Source organism: Alosa sapidissima, chromosome 9, assembly GCF_018492685.1.
Source record: "Alosa sapidissima isolate fAloSap1 chromosome 9, fAloSap1.pri, whole genome shotgun sequence".
NCBI lineage: Eukaryota > Metazoa > Chordata > Actinopteri > Clupeiformes > Clupeidae > Alosa > Alosa sapidissima.
The window spans coordinates 5,941,170-5,953,669 of NC_055965.1; the positions used below are offsets into that span (position 1 = coordinate 5,941,170).

The window sequence follows — 12,500 nt, forward strand, 5'->3', positions numbered from 1 at the left end:
TCAGCATAGGGATGCTGAGAGGACACCTGCACAGGGAACAATCACCAGCGTCATGCAGTGCGTGAGTGGCTGAGTTGTGAATGGGGCTGGTCTACTCTGTCTGCCGACAATTAGGCATTAACCAACATGCATTATTATCACTAATCTACAATCCTATTTTCAAGAGGGACCCAAGGGTGATAGGATAGGATCCCTCTTTAACTTGAGCGACTATACACACAGCATAGTACAGCTATGTGTCTCCCAATGACTCTATAGTGTCATTAGAGTCTCCACCACCATGTGTTGACTAAGAGCAGTGGACGCGATGTGGCAGTATGTGGCACGACCCAGTGACCGCACCTCTCTGGATGTGGGCTTTCCCCTGAAGAACTCGTGGTTGAGGGAGCTGTGCGGCGGCCGGAAGCTTGGCTGTAGGAACACGCAGCCGTTGGCGATGGCCTCCAGAGGAGCCGGACCCTCGTAGGGGAAGCCGAACCCGATGAAGAGCTGCAGGAGGAGGAGGAGGATGAGGGGGAGGAAGAGGAGGAGGAGACGCACACAGAGGGTCAGGGAGCCCTGAGCCCTGGCACAGACTTACAACAGAGTTCAAGAAAACCTGCAATTCAGTTAGACTGAGCGTGAGGTGACTTTTTTTTCCTGCTGAATACAGCTACCGGTACCTCTGTCAGCACTTTTGCTGACGCAGGGTTTATATTTTTTCCCCCTAAATTTAGCCCACTGGGAGGTAGCCAAAAATATTCACCGCGATTGTGCAGCCGTTGCTTTCTAACAAAAGTGCAGCCTTTTTTCTGTCTCCCAGCTTCCCCATATATACAGCAGGTCAGATAAAGCAATTACACTCTTGTGTGTACATCCTACAGAGGACAAGCGTGTCGGAGGTGGACGGTGGAGGTGGACACGGCCTCCTACCTTGGCCTTGCGCAGGAGGGTCTGCAGCTCGTGCTGCGGCAGCAGGCCGTGGTTCTTGACGAAGGCCGGCACCTCGGGCGGCCGCTGCGTCTCGTAGTAGACGGTGCCGTGCACCTCCATGTAGCGGTGCAGGATCTGCAGGAAGCGCTCCTTCCCCTGTGGACGGATAAAGCCATCGGTGTGGGTGTCAGCGGGGGGGGGGGGGGGGTCTGCCGGAGCGTAGCGGTTAGCTCCAGTCTTTGACAGCTCCCTCAAAGGGGAGGGGAAAAGGGGGGGGGCACTTGAAAGAAAAACACTGTCATGACAGCTCCCCTCAGACCCCCTTAGCAGCTCCTGGCCAGCACTGTGAATATGAATGAGACCATGCAGGACTGATTCATTCAGATGCAGGGGTTTGTTATTTTGACAAAGGCTGCTCGAGTCTCCATGCCCCCTTGGCACACCTTGTGACAGGAGAGTAACAAGGGAACAAGGAGCGGGGTGAGGATGGCACTCCTTGAGGGCACTGAGGTAAATGAGTTTCGTGGGGACTGGCAGCGATGTAGCCAGCTCTGCCCCTAAATTCCCATGATGCTTTGCTTTACTTTGGCCCCGTGCTCCCAGTGTTCTGTTTCAATGCGCTCCGATTCAAAACTCATTCTGGGAGAAGGTGCTGGAAGTTTTCTCTGTGGGACTTTTCCCGGGGTCCTGACAGAGGATTAAAAGTGCAGCTGTACAATCGGGCATGTGTCTGGATTTACCCAAGAGGGGATCAGCACGGGAAAAGAGGTGGGAGTAATAGAGGAGAGAGATAGAGCAAATGAGGGAGAGAGAGAGAGAGAGAGAGAGAGAGAGAGAGAGAGAGAGAGAGAGAGAGAGAGAGAGTGAGAGAGAGAGAGAGAGAGAGAGAGAGAGAGAGAGAGAGAGAGAGAAAAAGAGATAAAGAGGGACATGGGCAGGAGTTGGTGGAATGAGAGCTTGGAAAGCCTTGCCACTTCACATTCTCGTAACAGGATTTTTGGAGTGTCAGAGCAGCTAAAAAATGGCAGCATCAGGATCCCATCAGGGGCTACACGCTGGCGTCTGTTAATCCCTGTGAAGAGAAGTTTTGTAACTCAGCCAGCTTCAGCAAAAAGTACTGCTGGAGCTCAGCTGATGAGTGGAATCGGTTTTAAGCAGGAGGGAAATGTGCTGTGTTCTGGCTTCACCTCAGAGTGGAAACCTCTGGTCTTACTGTAGCAACAGTGTATTTTTGCTGTTAAGTATGTATGCCACTTTAGGGCAAAAAACTCCCATCCCTCTGTAGAACTCACAGAAGGTCAGGCCTGCTTAAAGCACTGAACCTGAGACTTTTTTTCCCCCTTGTGAGACTGGAAATCTTTTGTGAGATGAGATCTATTGGTTTAATCCTTACAGGTGAAAGTTCCTTTGAAAAAAAAGTCCTCTATCTCTCTCTCCTCCTCTCTCTCTCTCTCCCCCTCTCTTCCTCTCCCTCTCTCTCCCTCTTTCTGCGAGAGCGTGAGGACTCACTATTGACTTTCCCGGCACTGTTAAGCGGCTTATTCTCACTCCATCGTGTGGCCTGTGGCTGTAATTGGAGGCTGTGGGATCGATCGCTTCCTGTGTGAGGATTTTCCGGCCCAATTAGGAGATTATCTCTGGCGTTAAGTGCGGGAGACAGAGGGAATAAGGGCCCCAAACAGCCACTGTGCCCAGGAGAGGGAGACCGCCATCTTCCGTCTCTTCCGCCTCGTCGTCACGGGCGACAAACCCCGTTGCCGTCGACCCCCAGCCACGACAGCTCAGGCGGCCCGGACTGCTGATAAGAGCGAGTGACACATTAGTGCGCTAATACTTCCGGCTGTTTCCAGCGCTTTTGCATCTAATCAATTCTAATCACGTCGGGCACATTATGACGACTCGCGCTACCCACAACACCCCCCTTCCCAGCTCTCCCCGAGCTCCGCCACTCGCCGGCCTTAATGGGGCCACGTCTGAGAGGCAATTTGTCTCACGGGCCGCGTCAAACCTGGACTCATCACGGCAGCGGCGTATAATGAGCCTAAACAACGAGGGGCCGTGTTTTTTTTGGTAAGAGGCCCCGGGCAGAGCGGAGCGCGCACTTCCGCTCTCATCGCTTCTTCGAGAGGCTTGTTTAAGCTCGCTGCGGCCGCGGGGCCCCCGGGTGGCGAACTAAACAAGACAGATGTGAGGGTGAGGCACGACTTCATGTAAACGAACGGGAGGACAACTGAGACAGGGCGAGAGAGAGAGAGAGGGAGAGAGAGAGAGAGAGGGAGGGAGGGAGAGAGAGAGAGAAAGAGAGGGATAGAGAGGGAAAGGGATAAATGAAAAGAGAGACCAGTGGAGTAGCCGCTGCCAAAACTGTGTGTGTATGTGTGTGTGCGTGGAGCGCTGCCCAGATTTGGAGGCACATCAGAGCGCTTAGGGTGTGTTTACAAAGACGACGACACCAGTGGCCCCTCCGGCTATGCAGCGCAGGTAGTGTGTGTGTGTGTGTGTGTTAATGTGTGTGTGAGTGTGTGTGTGTGTGTTAATGTGTGTGTGTGTGTGTGTGTGTGTGTGTGTGTGTGTGTGTGTGTGTTAATGTGTGTGTGAGTGTGTGTGTGTGTGTGAGTGAATGGGTGGTAGGGAGAGAGAATAAAAAATGAACACTTCACAGACACAGGCATATTCCTCCCTCTCTCACACTCTCTCTCTCCACACTTGTTGTGTGACAGCTTATAGATAGATAGATAGATAGATAGATAGATAGATAGATAGATAGATAGATAGATAGATTAATTCATTCATTCATTCATTCATTCTATTCATTCTATTCATTCTATTCATTCATATATTTAACATATATGCACCAGTCATATCACAGTACTAATATTGCACTTATTCCCCAAACATGTACTGTAGGCTAAAACCACTAACAGAGCTAAAGAGATGACTATCACTAACACAAAGCTTCAGTTCACAATTGCAGAGGCCCTCGGGGCACAGGGGAAATAAAAACAATAACATCTGGTCTAATCTAACTCATAAAAATACAAATAAAACACATTCACTGTTCAGGCCCATTGAACAGAGACAGAAAGAAAATCAAAACCTAATTTAATCACTATCGTTAGGTGTTTAATTAAGGAATTAATTACTTGTGGTATAAATGATCATTTCGTCCTGTTTCCTAATAGTAGCTACAGCCTGAAGATATCAACTCAAAGGCTGTAAAAAGGGTATGCCTGGGGTCTGATAGAATTTACATGGTTTGGTAAAGAGCTGAGGTAAAAAGAAGGGAAATGGGCTACTCAAACCCAAACACAGACACACACACACACACACACACACACACACACAGACACACACACACACACACACACATACACACACACACACACACACACACACACATACACACACACACACACATACACACACACAGACACCTTGTTGCAGTTTGCCATGGTTTAAACTGTGGATGAGAAGAAAGGACAGAACTACACACACAACGTCACACAAACAACCACATGCTCAAACCCAAACACACACAGATACACACACACACACACCTGTTGTCTGAAGTTCAAGGAAAAAAGCACCAAAGCCAGCCATGGTTACAATCATAAATAAGATTACTCTATTGAACTGTAGCACAGCCACCCACACAAACATATACAGACACACACAAACACACACATACACAAACATACACTCACAAACAGCCATGCACGCACAAATGCATGCACACACACACACACACACACACACACACAGAGTCACGAATGCACACTTGGACCAACACGCCCACTCTAACCGCCAGCCTGTTTGACCTCTGACCTCTCTGCAGGGGGCCACATTATGAACTCATTCTGCTTTCTGTATGGGGCTCTAGGTGCCCGCACTGCACTTCTCAAACAGAGAGAGAGAGAGAGAGAGAATAAGAAAGTGAGAAGTAAGTAAGTATAAGTATATATACTCTTTTGATCCCGTGATGGAAATTTGGTCTCTGTATTTATCCCAATCCGTGAATTAGTGAAACACACTCAGCACACAGTGAACACAGTGAGGTGAAGCACACACTAATCCCGGCGCAGTGAGCTGCCTGCTACAACAGCGGCGCTCGGGGAGCAGTGAGGGATTAGGCGCCTTGCTCAAGGGCACTTCAGCCGTGCCTACTGGTCGGGGTTCGAACCGGCAACCCTCCGGTTACAAGTCCGAAGCGCTAAGAAGGGGGAGAGAGAGAGAGAATAAGAAAGTGAGAAGGAGGGGGGAGAGAGAGAGCAAAAGAAAGAGAGAGAATAAAGAGAGAGAGAGAAAGGAGTCAAGGAGAAGAGAAGACAAAAGGAGCTGCTAGACTGTGAGATTGCAGTGAAGTGCGGGGGCTGAGCGCACTGTCGGTGAGGAGCTGGATCTGCACCTCCAGGGAGACAGAGAGGTGAGCAGGAAGTGAGATACGGCAAAGATGTCATGGAGGGATCTCCAGGAGGGGAGGATGCTACTGAACTAGACATCAGGCAAGAGAGAGCAGAGTGGGGAATAGCCACGGTCACCTAAACGCCAGCAAAGGACACAATATGAATTCTGATCAAAGAATATTCCATCATACAGTTCTGCCCCCCCCCCCCCCCCAGTGCCCTCGGGGGCAACATGTTATGGCACGTGCCAACCCTTCCTGACACTGGTGTAATTTTCCCCTTTCAAAGTAAACGACGGGTAGGGGCACTTGCGTCAGCATCATCATCTGGATTGAGCATGACAATCAGCCCGATTGTTGATGAGCACCATAGAGAGAGAGAGAGTGCTGCAATTACAGAGGTTGGGGTTGGCTTGGGGAGGTGTGGGGGTGGGGGTGTTGGAGGGAGGCACGGAAATCAATGCAAGCGCCTTCCTAAAAGCCATTGAGTCTCTAGCGCACACGTTCCCCAAAAAAAGCACGCCATTACATCTGGAGAGCGAGGCAGGATGAATTGATTTCTCGTGAACGGACCAAGACGAAAGAACACAAAAGAATGAGGAGTTTAAGGAATGCGTTTAAGTGGGAGAGACTGCCATTGTTTTTTTGTGTTAAGAAAATGAAGGTACTGAGTGATCAAGGGTAACCACTTAAGTGTTCCTTTTGTTGGTCGTTTTTTTAAAACTTTTCATTATGTCTTTCTTCAACAAGTTTGGGGAATTTATTTTTTTTAACTTGGTAAACTTTGTACTAAACCAACAGTTAGTGCGGTGAGTGGGTGTTATTATATTATATTTTATATATTTTTCTAACTGTTTTTTGACAAAAACACATTCTGATAAGAAGCTCCCCCCCACATCACATGCTCACTTTTACCCCACTGTTTCATCAACTCCAGGATTAGCGACTCACTGATTCCAGCCTTTTGTTTTATTGACTTATCACCACTCCGCGCATCGGCATGTGTAATAGGATGCTGATTCAGTGCGGACTCACGAGCGAGCGATGTTCCGCTGATAGCGGCTTAGTGGAGCTAATTATGAGATCGCAATCACACGATGTGATTAGCAGAGGCTTACGGCATGCCAAGCATCTCTCATGCATGAGCCCGTGAATGCAGAGCAGCGGAGACACTGTTTGAGCGGGTGTGGTATGCAACACGCTGTGGTGTATATAGCAGCGTCCCGGTGCCTACACACGCTTGCGTTGAATGCCGTGCTGGAGACGCGTCTTGTTCACTTTACACAGGCTTACATCATCCGCCGCCGAAGTGCATTGTGGGTCCGTTGCGTTGCGTTGCTTTGCTCCCTTCGCCTTCGTCAAAAAGTTGAGAAGTGTTCAACTTTTTGCACCAACCGACAGCATTGCATGGCACCAGTCAATCAAATTACGGATATGCTTCAAGGTATACACATATGCTTCATAGTAGTACACACCAGGAAAACCCACCAGCATGCAGTAACGCAACACAAGCGTGTGACTCTGGGGTTCCATCGCATGCAGTAACGCAACACAAGCATGTGACTCTGGGGTTCCATGCAGTAACGCAACACAAGCATGTGACTCTGGGGTTCCATGCAGTAACGCAACACAAGCATGTGACTCTGCATGCTGTAGGGTGTATAGCAGCACCTCCATGCTGTTAGGTGGTTACGACAGCATGAGTGCTATCGGTGGGGGGGACAGACATGATGCACTTGTTAGTGTGTAATGAGATGCTGACAGGGAATAAGTGAGTGAGAGAGTGAGTAGGTAAAGGGCAGGAGATCTTACCTGGAGCTGGAGCCCATCATAGGAGAGGGGAGCAGGAGGGAGAGAGGGAGAGAGGAAGGAGATGAGAGAAGGGGAGGGTGTGAGAAGATGACAGAAGAGAAGAAAGCAGTAGAGAAAAGAGAGGAGAGAGACCACAAACAAGTCAAACCATTAGCCTAGAATGAATGCAACGCAATCAGCATCTCTCACGCCACAGGCTCGCTCCCAGGGCTCCGCTGGCCCTGACCTCACACAACCCCAGTCTCTCTCTCTCGCTCTCTCTCTCTCTCTCTCTCTCTCTCTCTCTCTCTCCCCCTCTCCCACCCTCTCTCTCTCTCTCATTTGTCCCTTTGACATTATGTGCACACACACAGTGGCACAGCAGGCCTCATAAAAACCCCGGCACCATGAGGGAACACAGCTCTGACATTACATTCTCTCACTTTTTCTTTCTCTCTGCATCTCTCTCTCTTTCTCTCTGTTCTTCTCCCCCTCTCCCTCCTTCTTTCCCTCAGTCTCTCTCTCTCTCTCTCCCTGTCTCTCCCTCTCTCTTTAGGATCTGTCTCTCTCTTTCTGCAGCATCCTCGGCCTCATCACATATTCCTTGGCAGAATGCAGCCCAGTGTTGGGGCTTACTGCAGCCCAGTGCAGCTCTGTGTTAGGGCTTCCTGTGCTGAATACGAGATTCCCCACATGTATCCATGGGCCTCCACAGGCCTCTTTATTTAGGAGGAACTGGGATCTGCTTCCGCTCTTCAGGCAGACAGCTCAGTGCTTTGAGGAAGAGCTGCCTTACCGAGCAATCTAAGGCATCTGCCTCACCTCTCCCTGTGCCACATTGATTTTTTATTGCGCCGTTCTCGGTGCTTTGTTGGGTGGAGAGACTAACGCGAGCTCATGTTCGGCCCGTGTACAACAAAATGGGCTTGATGTCTTATTCACATGTACTGTAGGCTTGGGAGCACGACAGAGCCAGAGCTGATAGGCCTGCCACAGCAGGATAAGAGGAGGAAGGAGAAAATGGCATTATTATTCCACAACACCACACAGCCAAGTGTTGTTGAATTATGCTATATAGGCCTATCATTTTTTGTAGCAATAAAAGATGTGATGGTGTTTACCAAATTATAGACTACTCATCATGGTACATAGAGATTCCAGATCCAAATCTGAAAGATTAAGGGTCTGGCCACGAATAATGTAATGGCCCAACTCGAGGGGCGGCACCATTTGAAAATCTCACTGCACACAATTGGATAACACTACACGACCAATGTTAACTGACTGATTCTGGACTTTGACGCAATTGGATAACACTACGACTGTCGTCTGTTTAGCTCGCCTCTGGCCCGCCTGTATCAGATACACAGATATTATTGGGCAAAAGTTACGTGCATCATTACTCATTGCCAGAGTCTCTCGCTGAGCAAATGCTTCCGCAGGAACTCTGGATTCCCAGGATACATGGTACACTCATACTGATATAACATTTAGTATCTATGTATTCATGCTTATCTTATCGTGCACATAGAGAAACTACTGTTACTGCTTATTTCTGTATATATTTCCAACCTACAGCATAACCTGCTGAAATGACTAGATAGTCCAACAATTTTGGGATTGTCCACATTTGTGATCATTCATTTCAGCCAGTCAATAGAAATGCAACATTTCAACAATGATGCGCGTGGACACAGTGCCTATCTAATACCCCCGCTGGTTTCTATGGCCACTAAGAGGAACATGTGTGGACACAGTGCCTATCTATTTCTGTGGCCACTCTGGGAGTACCTGTGGTGCTCGTGTGCAGAGAGAGCTCTCACCTTCCACATGCTGGCCTCCTTGCCGTAGACCACCGCCATGTTGCGCACCTTGTTGAGCTGGATGCTGCGCTTCTCTGTGTTGTTGAGCTCCTCCGACACGAAGCCCATGAAGGAGTTGTCTGGCGTGTGGGCTACAGGAAGGGGGGGCAGGGAGGGCAAGAGAATGAGAGACTCGGCCTAGGCGACTTCTTAAAGAGGCTTACATGAATCTGATGCTCTGTTACAAGCGTCGGTCAAGGATACGGTAAGTCAAAAACGGCAAAATGCAGCCCGTGACAAAAAAAGTCCAGAGACTTACAGTATGTCTCCTTATTTTGTGTGATCTATGACCGATTTGATCTATGTTTCCATGGTAATGGGAGCAAATGTCATGGACAGTGATTTTTCCACAGAGAGCGGAGAGAGCGAGAGAGCTGTATGATTGAGCGAACAGGCTGCCCTGACATCTATCTGGCCTGAATGAATAGGCTCTGTCTCTAGGAGCTCTGCTATTAAGGAACGGAGGCTGTTGGAGTCGCCGTCAGCATTACACAGTGGCCCCCCTGCTGGACGTGAAGCGGTCGGCGGGAGCACCGCTGATCATGTCCATTTCGCAGCCTGTCATGCAGCCTGAGCCAATAAGGAGGGCGCACCAGGGGTGGACACGGTTGTCAGAGGACCAGAGCCTCACATCAACAGACATGTAACAGTCAATCTGAGGCTTTTACACAATAGTTCAGCATGGATTTATCAGTCAAAACAAAGCAATATGTAGCCTATCAATACATTCTCCATACCAATGCATCTGATGGATTCTGGTGAATAGTTATGTAATGATGCTCTTTAGGTTATATAATGATCTAAGACCTTTATTAAATGCCTCTGATCACATAGGCATGTAGCAAGCTAATGAATTAGGAATATACTTATACTTATATACTTATAGTTACTATGGAAAAGAGTTTGAGAATGAATACAATGTTCTATCTATCTAACTGGGCATTGTAGTGCAGTGTCACTCCAAGATAGGGTCTGCAGAGTCTGTCTTGGTGCAATCTTAAGCAACTCTTTCCTTGTCTTGTCACGCCAAATCCATCCAGAAATCCAAGTCCAAATCAATCCAGCGTGTCAAGTGATACACTCCTGGCCCTTTATTTGAGATAGCATGATGCAATGGCGGAGAAACAGTCTTATATAATGTGGAACATTGACCTTGACTGGACCCATTATGGATAATGGCTAGGAGATGGATGGCCACTCACGAAACATGGTCATGTACTGGCGGGCGTTGAGGTTCCAGTAGCCCCAGTTGGTCCTGTAGCCGTGGAGGGTGGCGTATTCCTCGTGGTTGTAGGCGGGCTCGGTGCCAAACGTGTCAATCACTCTGATGCGGCACCTGGGAAGAGTGAAAGTAAAAGTTTCTTTAGTTTGTTGAATTCCTCTGTCTGTTTTTTTTTGACATGTGTAACTAGCCACTTATAAAATAGCAAAGTAATAAAGTCAATAAATCAATGACATACATTTTTAAAAGGTTCAATTATGTGGTGGACCATTTATTATAGTAACATAGGCCATTTTGAGTTTTGGCATCTGTAGAAGCCGGGTAAGTCAGTAAAAATCCATACTGAATTCTAAAACACAGACACATGCAGACACACTCACACACACACACACACACACACACATACACACAGTGGGAGTTTAGTCTCCCGTAGAAGTACTGTCAGTTCATAAAAATGCACCAGAGGGACACACAAAGTCGCAGAGCCACACATAGAGTAAACACACAAACACCTTCCTCTCTGAGTAAACAAAGGCAGTCTCTTCTCCTAGCAGTCTGCTGATTAAGGCAGTTTGACCCCAGACCTCGCTGGGTCAACAGCTCTGTCCCCCGCCAGGCTATCCAAGCCAAGCTGAGGTGCACACATGAAAGAGACACCATGCAGATGAGCCCTGGCGCAAAAAACCTTGAGAACCCTTTTAAAAAATCAACAAACACACAAAAAAACACGTTCAAAGTTCCTATCTCCAATGTTTAGAGTATTTTTAGAGAAACAAAAAAATAATTCCAGGAGAAATATGCTTTTAAAAAGTAGTCATATCTTGTTTTTAGACTACAAGGTGCTATATCAAAGTCAACAAACAACACAGGCTATAGAGGGAGAAAAGAAGAGTAGCGGGGAAAAAAAAAAGAAACAAAACATCTTTTTTTTCTCTTTTCCTCCTCCCTCCATCTCTCTGTGCTTTGGAAACTTTTTGATTGAGCGGAGCAGAGAGAGAGGATTAAGGGTCAATATCAGCTTCGGTGTTTTGACCTTACAGTCAGCGAGAGATCAAAGCCAACACGGCCTGATGGGAGTCGCTTCGGCGTTTAGGAAGAAAACAGCGGCCACGATCCTTCTTTGTGGAGAAGAAAACAGCCATTTTCTCCCCTCGCTTTACAGTGCTTTTATAAGCAGCTGAAGGTCACATGCCACTGAGAATAATGTTAGTAAAACTCCAGAGAAAGGTTGATGGAGCCAAATGGAAATCCTACTTAAAATGGTTGAATTGAAGTCATGGGAGTTCATAAAGACAGTGGTGAGGAGAGGTTATGGATAGGCGCACACCTTTCTCAATCCAACTGCCCACACATATCAAATATGTCAAATACCAGAACCCATGTACCTGTAGTGTGTACTGTACACACAAAAAGTATATAGCAAGATGTCAAAAGAAAATAATAAGATAATTAAATCATGCACAGCACACACATATTAAAACTAAAAACACAAAACAGACGGATAGACAAACTGAGAGACAGACACACACACACCACACACACACACACACACACACACACACACCTGTCCTCTCGGCACTGAGCTTAAAGGCCGTGTTGCAGGGTTCATTTTCCAACGAATTTGCACAATTTGCTTGTTGATAATAAACATTTAAACTGTTATCCATTGTATTTGATGTTGTTGGGTATCACAAAACGGAATATAATACGAAAAAGCAGGTAATATTTCACAGCATTTGAAGTGATTCTCCTTTCCCCCACAATGCATTGCATTACGTCACCTTGGGGAGACTACAGACCAAAGCCCACCTTGAGACCCTTGAGAATAACGAGAGAGGAGTAAAGAGAGACGAGTAAGGTATTGTTCAGCAGTAGATAGCGCAGATTATAGATAAATAGATAGGCTATAGATAGCCTAGATATGTATATAGACAGGTAGATAGATAGGTAGATAGATCATGTCATATGCTGGTCACAGGGGAGCTCCTCGACCAGAGGCCAAAATGCACTCGCTTCCCTAGTTACTGCAGCTCTCCACCACAGTTTCCATCGGGACGGCACAGCCCACACAAGCACCTGCAAAACTGCGACTTGCCCATATTATCTCCCTCTTTGGTAAGCCGTACCCTGACGATGTCAATGGCAATCAATCACGAGCAGTAGTTATCAAAAATATTCATGCTGAAGACACGACCAGCCTAATCGGCGGCGGCTAGAAGCTAAGTAACTGGGGTGGCTCACAGGTGGGACTAAAAAGTTAAGCCCAGCTAGCTATCATGATGCTTCATATTCTGATCTTCTGACTAAGTTT

At 47.6% G+C, this 12,500-nt stretch overlaps 1 protein-coding gene across 1 annotated transcript in view; it reads right to left on the reverse strand.

Moving 5' to 3' along the window:
• The window catches only part of LOC121719810 (alpha-1,6-mannosylglycoprotein 6-beta-N-acetylglucosaminyltransferase B), a 55,728-nt gene that overhangs the window by 9,655 nt on the left and 33,573 nt on the right, over nucleotides 1-12,500 (reverse strand). Inside the window, exons 3-8 of the mRNA XM_042105591.1 lie at nucleotides 10,170-10,303; nucleotides 8,929-9,059; nucleotides 7,127-7,132; nucleotides 913-1,068; nucleotides 343-489; nucleotides 1-26 (exon numbers count right to left, since the gene is read on the reverse strand). The exon at nucleotides 1-26 is cut by the window's left edge and continues 91 nt beyond it. Coding sequence (XP_041961525.1) covers nucleotides 1-26; nucleotides 343-489; nucleotides 913-1,068; nucleotides 7,127-7,132; nucleotides 8,929-9,059; nucleotides 10,170-10,303 — 600 coding nt within the window. The remainder of the gene's footprint in view (nucleotides 27-342; nucleotides 490-912; nucleotides 1,069-7,126; nucleotides 7,133-8,928; nucleotides 9,060-10,169; nucleotides 10,304-12,500) is intronic.